Source organism: Ananas comosus, linkage group 18 (assembly GCF_001540865.1).
Source record: "Ananas comosus cultivar F153 linkage group 18, ASM154086v1, whole genome shotgun sequence".
NCBI classification, from domain to species: Eukaryota; Viridiplantae; Streptophyta; class Magnoliopsida; order Poales; family Bromeliaceae; genus Ananas; species Ananas comosus.
This window is the reverse complement of record NC_033638.1, coordinates 6829910-6840500: the sequence shown is the minus strand read 5'-3', so window position 1 is coordinate 6840500 and position 10591 is coordinate 6829910. Positions and strand designations below refer to the sequence as shown.

At 37.9% G+C, this 10591-nt stretch overlaps 2 protein-coding genes across 2 annotated transcripts; one reads left to right on the top strand and one right to left on the bottom strand.

Annotated features, from left to right (window-relative positions):
- On the top strand, positions 3101 to 5682 carry LOC109723781 (aspartic proteinase nepenthesin-2-like). The gene is made up of 3 exons (XM_020252266.1): positions 3101 to 3636; positions 4367 to 4923; positions 5396 to 5682. The coding sequence occupies exons 1-3, from the start codon at positions 3101 to 3103 to the stop codon at positions 5680 to 5682; spliced, it is 1380 nt and encodes a 459-aa protein (XP_020107855.1).
- LOC109723780 (aspartic proteinase CDR1-like) lies at positions 6956 to 8308 on the bottom strand. Its single transcript, XM_020252265.1, has one exon. It carries the CDS (start codon positions 8306 to 8308, stop codon positions 6956 to 6958), a length of 1353 nt encoding a protein of 450 aa, XP_020107854.1.

Sequence of the window (10591 nt, the reverse complement as noted above, 5' to 3'; positions counted from 1 at the left end):
GGAAAAAAAAAATAGATGAAAAACTATTTAATATTTTTTATTATATATTATTAATATATAATAATTAATATATTTTATATATTATTATAATTTTNGTGATGGTATCGGTGTTGTCGACTTCCACCCCTCTCCAAATCTCTCTCTCTCTCTCTCTCTCTCTCTCTCTCTCTCTCTCTCTCTATATATATATATATATATATATATATATATATATATATATATATATAATTGAGCTCATGTGCTTTTAAAAGTACCAAGTTATTGGTGCTTGTAGATTTTTAGTCATTGGATTAAGAGATATGCGGTTAGGATGATGTGGGCCCCCTAGGGTTGAGTGAGTGGTTGGTTGAATAGTATAATCTAATGGTTGAAAATGATTCAAGAAGTAGATCTAACGGTAAAAAATTTACAAGCACCAAATGCTTGGTGCTTTTACAAGCACCATAGCTGGACTCTCTCTCTCTCTCTCTATATATATATATAGGCTGGGGCTACTGTACTCTTATGAGTATAGATCCCCTTGTACTCATAAATTTTTAACCGTTGATTAATGGGATGTGTGGTTAGGATGATGACGATCCCCACTTAGAATAATAGTGGTCCCTTAGGGTTGAGTGGGTAATTGGTTAAATAGTATGATCTAACGGATGAAAATGATTAATGGAATAAATCTAAGGGTCGAAAACTTATGAGTATAAAGGAGCCAATACTCATAAAAGTATAGTAGCTGGACTCTATATATATATATATATAGTAGAGCTAGAATACTTGTAAAAGTATCACCCAAGTGATACTTGTGTGTTTTTAGCCATTGGATGGAGAGATATGAGGTTGAGATGATGGTGGTAGGTGGCGGTAGGTGGTGGTAGGTGGAATAGTGTTTGATCCAAAGGCTATTAGTAATCAAAAAGTAGATCCAATGACTAAAAACACACAAGTATCACTTGGATAATACTTGTAAAAGTATTCTAGCCCTACTATATATATATATATATATATATATATATATATATATGTGTGTGTGTGTGTGTGTGTGTGTGTGTGTGTGTGGGGTTTGATACAAATCCGTGACTCGCGAAACAAAAACGTGATCTCCAAGGTCCGGCAGTGCTAAACGCACCAAAGCAGTCCGTTCATAAATCTGATGGATAGATTTACCGCAATTGCGCGAAAACCAAGGAACGGTCGAAATAGGGAAAATCGAATTTTGGAGAATCCCCCAATAGTTTATGTTCCAAATTGCACGAAATCGCACATGGGGGTGTCATTCTGTGTTTTACGCGTGCTGTGAAGGGCTGGAAGAATTGTTGGAATTCATGGGCTTTTTCGCAAAATTACCACTTGAGGCCTAAACACCCACTTAGGGTTTCTCTTCTCCCAACCCTAACCCTAACCCTAACCCTAACCCTAACTCTGTTCTCGACCCATTCACACTCAGCCGACACCCTCTCTCTTCTCAAAGTGCACCACGCCCCTCCCCGGCCGCTAGCTACCCAAATCCAGCCGGCCACCTCACTCTCTCTCTTTCCCTTAATCTCTCCCTGAACCCCCTCTCTCACTCTCTGGAACCGAAGCTCTAGGAAGAGGCCACACACCCCCTCGGGCCTTGCCCCACATAGCAGGGACCTCCGGCGACCCTCCCCAACGGCCCCAGCACTGTCGAGCGCCGCCGCGGCCATCAAGCTCCTCTCGGTGCAGATCTGGGTAGAGGGAGGCNTATATATATATATATATATATATATATATATATATATATATATGAGAGAGAAAGAGTGGGTGAGTGGTCCACAGTTGGACCACTCATGCGGTCCACGAGAATCAGGCTGTCTCGTGGACCGCAATTTTTTCAATGCTGTGAGCCGCGCCTTTTGGCATCAAGTTTTCTTTTTCCGCCCACAGTGGGCGGAAAACAAAAACTTGGCTTTTTACACAGAATTTGTAAAAAAAAATTTCCGGCACCTTCTTTTACGAGCAACCAAACAAAGGAAAACCAATTTTCAAGTGAAAAAAATTTTCGGAGTGTTTTTACATACAACCAAACACCACCTTAGAGTAATTGCAAAAAAAAAAGAAAAAAGAAAAAAAAAAGTCACATGTGAATTAGGATCCAGTTAGTAAATTCGCGAATTATTCACAAATTATTTACGAATTATTAAAAATCCGAATTAAAATTACGAATTTTTTCGAAAGAAAAGAAATTATTCGCGAATTATTGCCAAATTATTGAAAATATAAAAAAAAAACTTATAATTTTATTTTAAATATAAATTATTTTATATTTTATATCTTATATTTTATATTTTATACCGAATCTATTTTTTAAGCCGAATTTTTCAAATAATTTAAAAATTAGAAAACGAATTTTATATGTATTATATTCGTACCGAATTTTTGCCGAATCCGAATTAACTAACTATGATTAGGATGTAATGTAATGTATCTCAAAGGTGGTTGCGTTAAATATTTTTTTCACTTTTTTAATTCATTACTAGGCTCGTAATTAACCAATAAAGTTAATGCGACCAGTTAGAGATTTTATGTAAGGCGAGACATAGCAGGATATATATCTACACCACATATGGCATTTAGATGATCAATTCTTTGTTCATCTATTGGTTGCCACTTTACTGCCCATTTAATTTTATACAGTTTCATACAAATATAGTAAATTATAAATATATTTTTACAAAGTTTAACTTTTATATGCTGTTTATGTAAAAATCATGATATTTTCATATATGCCCATGCCGTTAAGATCCGTTAGAAAAAATTAGTTAACTATAGATAAAATACTTAACTCTAGTTAGTTATTGAGGTAAATTGATTTTTTTATCCCTCTTCAATTAATCGTTAGGACTTTTGGATTATATATTTGTGATGGTAAAAATATCATTTCACTTATAAAATAAACAGTATTTTAATGGTAACAAATCGGAGGGACATATTTGAAAATATTAGAATTTTTATAGGAACAACATATGAAAATTAAACTTTGTAGGAATATATTTACAATTCATTATATTTGCGAAAAACTGTATGAAATTAACCCAAAAAAGTTGTATATATATATAGATATCTTCAAAGCATGATGCATCATAAGATGGCTCAAATAATCCATACTCCAACCTATTCACACATTGCAATTCTTATTTTTACAGCACTAACACTCCTCATAGCTCCCAGCTTGAGTACAACCCTTCAAAATGGATTCATCTTAGAGCTTATCCACAGATTCCCCATCCACTCCCCCAGCTACTCTCCGAACGTCACCTTCGTCGAGAAGATCGAACGTCTTGTCGAGATCTCTGACAACCGAGTCGAATGGATTGAATCCTCGTTGAGGGCCGACGGGATGGAGAGTGGGTCGTTGATGGGCATTCGCCCGACAGTGACTCACGATCGAGGGGTATACATGGCGAAGGTCGGAATCGGGAAACCTCCCGCGAACGTCCATCTCTTGCTCGACAGCGGTAGCAGCCTCGTCTGGACCCAATGCGCTCCTTGTGTTCACTGCTTCCCGCAGGATCCGCCCGTGTACAATCCCGCCTTTTCAGATACCTATCGACCTCTTCCTTGTACCCACCCCTTCTGCGCCGGGCTCCCGTGCATCAATAACATGTGCCGCTTCGTGTTGAGGTCTGCATTTTATCACTCTTAGCTAGGCTTAAAAGTATGCAGAACTTACTTGAGCTATAGACGTATAGAATTTCGGGAAAAAAACATGACTCAACAAAGCTGAGCCGAAAATTTCGTTGAGTTTGGTAAATTTTACTATCAGCATGAAATATTTTAAACGGTTATAACTTTTTGCTCGAGTATCCAATTTTAACGTGCAACCCTAATTCGAAATATACTTTGCGAGATCCATCACGTCAAATGCGAAGTTGTTCTGGCTGAGCTTGGAATCTAAATTCAATTATTTCGGCCTCTATTTTTACATTTTTATGTTTATTACAAAAAAATTTATATATTTTTTAGTTTGAGCCTGATTATTTGATTATTTTTTATTGGATTAAGTTTAAAAATATATTAAAATTTATTATCTTTCTTTATAGTAGAATTCGAATATCAACCATCGAATGCGAAGTCGTTCTGGCCGAGTCTGGGACCTAAAGTCAATTATTTTGGTCTCCATTTTCTGCATTTTTATGTTATTATTATTATTTTTTTAATTTTGAGTTCGATTATTTAATTATTTTTTATTAGATTAAGTTTAAAGATATATTATAATTTCTTATTTTCTCTTCCTTATATATGGAAATAATGTTTAGCTAATGTAACGAAGTATTTAGAGTTGATTAATAATATTTTCGTCTTTACAATTCGTGTATCTCTTTTTTTTTTCGTTCTTGTGCTTCAATGCTAGGTATGAAGACAACACCTACACCAAAGGCATTATGGCCGCCGAGCAATTCACATTCGCGTCCAACGTCGGCGCGACGGAGTCCGTCGGAGCCGTCTTCGGCTGCTCGTCGGAGAGCAGCCCCAACATGTTCCCGTCCACCCGGGCAGTCAGCGGCATTCTCGGCGTCGGCGCCGGCCCCGCATCCTTCCTCAGTCAGCTCGGCAGCCTCGCCCGCGGCCGCTTCTCCTACTGTCTGGTCCCCATGGACCTCCCCTCCGCCGGCGCCGTCAGCTACCTCCGCTTCGGCGCCGACACCGAGCGCATAAAGAACGGCCGGACCACGCCGATGCTGCGGAGCTTCGACAGGACGCACTACTTCGTGGAGCTGCAGGACATCAGCGTCGACGGCCGCCGGCTGCACCTGCCGCCCGGCACTTTCGCCCGCCGGCCCGACGGAACCGGCGGCTGCCTCCTGGATTCTGGAACCAGCGCGACGTATCTCACCGACATCGCTTACACTGCAGTCTGTAATACCGTCGACGCATTTTTCGCGGGAAGGAATTTTACGAGAGTTAGAGGTACGATCATAATACAAATATGGATGTCAAAATTTAGCATGCGAATACGATTTTTTTTAAAAATTCGACCGTATTCGATCATTGTCATCCTTTAAAAATAAAAGTAAATGTTAATATATATCGTAGAAAAATAGAGTGTAAATTAATTTACTGTGTGTTCTTTATTTACATATTAAATTAAAATTACATTTATATTTATTAAAATATTAATTTTTATTAAATAAATATAGGCATAAAAAGTTTGAATACGAGTGTAAACCTTTAATTATATTATGTATCTTATTCGCTCTAATTTTAATTTATAACGACATCTGCATATAATTATATGAATAACATCGGAATTCAAATTCGACTCGTATCTAAATTCAAATTCATTTTTATCAGATACGATAACGAAAATTTAGTATCTGACGTGTATATATTCATACAGAAATCTGATCGAATTCGACTGTTTTTACTCTGGCATATACAGGTACGAGGCTGGGGTTGGATTTGTGTTACCGCATGAGGAGGGGTTTCGCGTTGTACCCTTCCGTGGAGTTTCAACTCAAAGGTTTAAATTTGCGGCCAAGATCTGCGAACGTGTTCTTGATCAACAAGAAATCGTCTTTTTTTTGTCTATACATGAAGAAGAAGAAGAGAATGACGGTGCTCGGCTCTGCGCTGCAGCAAAACTACCGAGTCGTGTATGACACAAGAAGAAATAAAATAACATTTGCGGAGGAGAATTGTGCAAAGGATCAAAAGGGCACAACTTAATATTTATGTATATGCATGTAGAATTTCCATGCATTTTGTTTGTTGAAAAATAATAATATCATGATGATGCAATCAAAATTTAATTTGGATCTATGAGTTAGTTATAGAATGAATGGCCTCTTAGAAAGCAGGGCGTAATATATTTTAAAAAAAATTTTAGTACTTTTTGATATAAAATAAATGGTTAAAAATTAGAAAAATGACTTTGAAAGTTTTACTTTATTGTATTGAAAATTTCTAAAATTTTTGAAATTTAATTTAAAGCAAGAAAATTTTATAAATACACTTCTCAATTGCATGCTGGCAAACAAATTTAATGTAGTTGTTTGTAGCGTTTTTCATTATGTGTAACCTTCGACCGAATTAGATGTATACAGTTATAATTACTGTATTTTTAATTACACTGTATTGTTAATTACATCCAATTGTGTAGCCTCTAAGGATCTTAATTATGTTGGTTTTGGATATGTTACCACTACAACAAAAATAGTGGATAACGACACTTTTAAATGTTGGTAGAAGTAAAAAAAAATGTTGCTGGCTAAATTATCGATATTATTTAAAAATATTGTTATATGTAGGATCGTTATATGTAGGGCCGGCCGTTTTGATGTTTGGTACCCACTCCTCTAGCGACCTGTGTCGAAAGGACACGTAGCGATCGTAGCCCTCTACCATCCTTATGAGATTTTTGCAGGCGGACTCGAACTATCGAAATCCTACCTCGTCGGCTGCAGCGGCGAAAGAGGAGAAGGAAAAATAGTAATCAATTTTTCTTTCTTTTCTTTTCTTTTCTATTTGTAATCAGGCCGAGTGGACTGGGTGATATTGGTTGAGTAAAGAAATTTCTTATTTTTTATTCGATTGAGTTTTATATTTAGACATTAGTAGATTTTTTAAAAAAATTTTGGCATAAATGGGACACTTACAATAAAGTGTTCCAAAAATGTATCGCTATAATCTAATTATATTGTAGTGCATATGTTATCACTTCATAGCTATATATAGTTAAGCATGGATTAATAAATGAATTAGCCACAGACCGAGGGTGTCGTCGAGAGTGTAATTAGATATTTTTCATTAATAAAGCATTAGTTTACTCACGTTCCTCCTCCAATATTTCTTCTCCATATTATTTTATTTTATTTTCGATGCAGATTACATAATCAGTATCACCGCAAATACTGGTTTCAACATATTTGAAATCCAATTTAACTTTCGCTGTTACTCTAATTCTTACTAGAGAAAATAATAACATTAAGACTAATTCAAATTAATTAGCTGCATCTCTAACACAATCATGCGGAGCAAAGGCAAGCTTATTGTGTATGGTATCAAACCTCATCCAGGTGTTGAACTGCTGCTTTGCCCCAAGTATGCTTATATCGTTGCCCGGCAGCATAGAGAAGCAGAGGGTCTGCCTTTCGGCAAGATTCGTGAACAGCGACGACTGCCGTATGTGGTAATCTGCGCCGTCCCGGAAGTGCAGGGCCATCGTCGGCAGCCGCCGCTCAATTCCCTCAACTATCTTATAGCACAATCTGAACGGCAAGCTAGAATCATTCACAGGATGAAGATTGAGCCGGCGGCGGAAATAATCCTTCATCACATATTCCACCCGATCGAATGCGTGAGTAGTTAACTGCGTTGCGGCGGTTCCCGAATCTACTACGAAGCCGCCGGTCCCGTCGCTGTGGCGTGCGAAGGTACTCCTCGGGAAGTTCATGCGCCACCCGTTGAGGCTGATGTCCTTCAAATCAAGGTAATAAAAGCCTACGCGGCCGTCGTACTCGAAGATCCTCGTGGAATGGATGCCTCCCCGCGGCGTTTTGATGTCGTGCCCGAACCGCAGGAAGCTGGCGTGAGCAGCTTCCGCGGGCGGGAAAAGGCAGTAAGAGAACAGGCCATGTGTGAGTGCAGCAAGCTGCCTCACTGTCGAAGTAGGATTCAGAGACATGCTGAAGATCCCTGCAGGGTTTCCATGATAGTTCATATGGCTTGAGTGGGTGCAACCAAAGACGAGGTTTCGAACTTCTTCGGAATGGCTAGAATGTGCATCTTGGAAAGTAAAGGTCTCTCTCGAGACGACCCCGTCGATGAAGGTGTTGTCGTAGTATTCGATGTGGTACTCGCAACGATCGTTGACGCATTTGTAAAGCGGGGGCTTGCACAAGGGGTCGTCGCAGTCGACGACACGGTACGTGGGGGACAGTCGGGGATCGAACATGGGTGCAGATTGATGGAAACACGTGCTACACGGAAGGCACTGCGTCCACGTGAGGCTCGAGCCGGTGTCTATGTGGAGGTAGTAGTTGCGCAAGCCGTGACCGGAGCCGATACCGATCGCGACCATGAATATCGCAGGTGGCATCGCATGGAGAGGAGGGCGTATGGCGGTAGGATTGGCTCTGGCGATCATCATCGACTCCAGCCAGAGAACGCGAGACTTAGAATAGTCGATCGAGCGAACGATACGTTGGAAATCGGTGAGGTTCGCATCGTAGAACGGCGAGCGCTTGGAGTCGATGTGGATGAGCTCGAGGCTTAAACCTTTCTCTCCGGTGGGTTGAGCATATGAAGAGTGGAGAAGAAGAGAGAAGTAGATGAGTAGGTTCAATGGGGACATAGTGAGATAGAATACTAAGTTTTGTTAAATTTTGTTTTATGACAAGGTTTGAGGCTACAATGAATATATAAGTAAAAGGGATGAGTTGAAAGTTACAGTTGGTTCATTTGATTGGATGTTTTGGATTTGATATAAGATACACTGAAACTTTGCAGTATTTAAAGGTAAAAATCTATATGAAGACCCTGAACTACAGGTAATTTCTAAATGACTATTATTATTATTTTTATAGGATATTGATTTGTATACATACATCATATATATAGCGTTTGTAATTTCAGAAGCCACACATGAATTTGCTGACACATCAACAGGCCAAAGATACTATTTATAGGAATACCAAAGCTTTTTTTCTTTAAATTCTATATTTTTTGTTTGTCAAGTACTCTATAAACCTTTTTTGTTTTGAGTTAAATTATTTCAGCCATAAATTGAGCATTTTGTTAAGTTAATAAGTGATTTTATCAAATTTTATTACTTTTCAGCATAAAAAAGTCTAAATTCAGCCTGAAATTAATGACTAATAACTAAAGCTAATAAACCTAATAATTTTGGACAATTCCTAATCATTTGGTTAAAGTAACTTAGAACTCAAAATAAAATCTTGAGGGAGCCTAAAGTAAAATAAACAAAGTTCAGGCAACTAGTTATAAAAAAATAGTCGAGGGGTTCTTCATAAAATTTCACCTTACTTAAATGGTCACTCTTGTTGAGATAAGAGAATCTATAAGAAGAAGAGATATAAAAATCTTTTTTTTTTTTTGAGAGATAGATAGCATGTTACCTGATTCGTTTATTTCATTCAGAAATAAACTTAGCTAGAAATATGAATCAACTAGGATTCGAACTTGGATCTCAGGTATCAACCACCAAATCCTTTACTACTTTCTATGGACGGCCAGTGATATAAAAATCTATTAAGAGAGCATTTTGTTCAATATTCAGTATAAAACTTTTCCATTTTGTAAGTCCAAGTAAAAGTCAATTATCCGCTGTAAAAGCTAGAAATCGGATGGATAAAGAGGCAAAGTTTAACTCGGATAAAGAACGCATCATCAAATTACTTCTTTCTCTCTCTCAAAAAAAAAAAAAAAACAAAACTACTACATAAATTTTTTATCTTTATCGCGTATATCTTTACTTTCTTTTATTTTAATATTAACCCTATCTATTTTTTATCTTACTGATTTTATGTAAAGCGGGATGTAACAGAAAATATATATACATCATATCTAGGGATGATTAATTCATTATTCAACCATTGGTTACTTATCCACTACTACTTTTTATTCCTTTCCACTCTGGAAAAGTTGTGTATATATATCTTCAAAGAACGATGCATCATCTCTCACCTCTTCAAATTAAATAAAAATTGACGAAATTCTCTTCTTCGTTCTTCGTTGACAATGGCGACGGCGACATGATTCATGATCTGCTCCTTATTCTCCGACGACAATGGTGGCGCGCGAGGAGGCCTCATGTAGGCTCTTCTTCTTTTTCTTCAATGGCGACTACTTCTAAACCACCCCGGCTTTCACGACAACTAAATGATGATGCATGTGCACAAACAGCATAATCGTGATCCTCTAGCCGGACTGATTGAGCGGTTATTTTCGTGATAGACTCGACATGGTTAAACTCGACATTGGATCGCTATTATCACTGTGTGTGCATCATTGATCCCTATATCTAGCTGCTATTTTTGTAGTAGGGTTGACACGGTTAAGGAAAACGATGTAGTGGCAATCTCTTCATCTGTAACCGAGAGACCATCTTCACGATTGGTCGATACAATCAAATTCAATATGAAATCACTACTACCGCCGAGAGCTCATATTCACGATCTCTACATTGAGCAGTCGTCTTCGTGATATATAGGCTAGACATGGTCAAACCTGGTGATTTGAACTGAACTCTCTTCTTTGGGCTGATCGAGTAACCATCTTCGTGATAGACTTAACACAGTCAAACTAATGAATTCGGACACAAAAAGAATAAACATAAAGTAAACAAATTAATAAAAAAAAATAAAAATGGATATTGTCTCGGATTGCCATCTTCGTGATAGGCTTGATCTAATTTGGTTAGGTCTCCATTTTTGTTACAGGAACGATCCAACTTGATCAAATCACAATCTTCATGGTGAGTACGGTTCGACTCATAGGCCATTTTTGTGATAGGTACAGTTTGAGTCAATCCAATTGTTATTTTTGTGGTAGGCACAGTTCGACCTAATCAAATTGCCATATTCGTGGTAGACATGCCTTAACCCATTTGCTCGTC

What these genes read in the sequence shown, in the direction of transcription:
- LOC109723781 (XM_020252266.1), top strand. Translation starts at nt 3,101, where the DNA reads ATGGCTCAAATAATCCATACTCCAACCTATTCACACATTGCAATTCTT. An exon ending in ATGTGCCGCTTCGTGTTGAG is followed by an intron (nt 3,637 to 4,366) that starts GTCTGCATTTTA and finishes CTTCAATGCTAG; the next exon opens with GTATGAAGACAACACCTACA. An exon ending in GAATTTTACGAGAGTTAGAG is followed by an intron (nt 4,924 to 5,395) that starts GTACGATCATAA and finishes TGGCATATACAG; the next exon opens with GTACGAGGCTGGGGTTGGAT.
- LOC109723780 (XM_020252265.1), bottom strand. Translation starts at nt 8,308, where the DNA reads ATGTCCCCATTGAACCTACTCATCTACTTCTCTCTTCTTCTCCACTCT.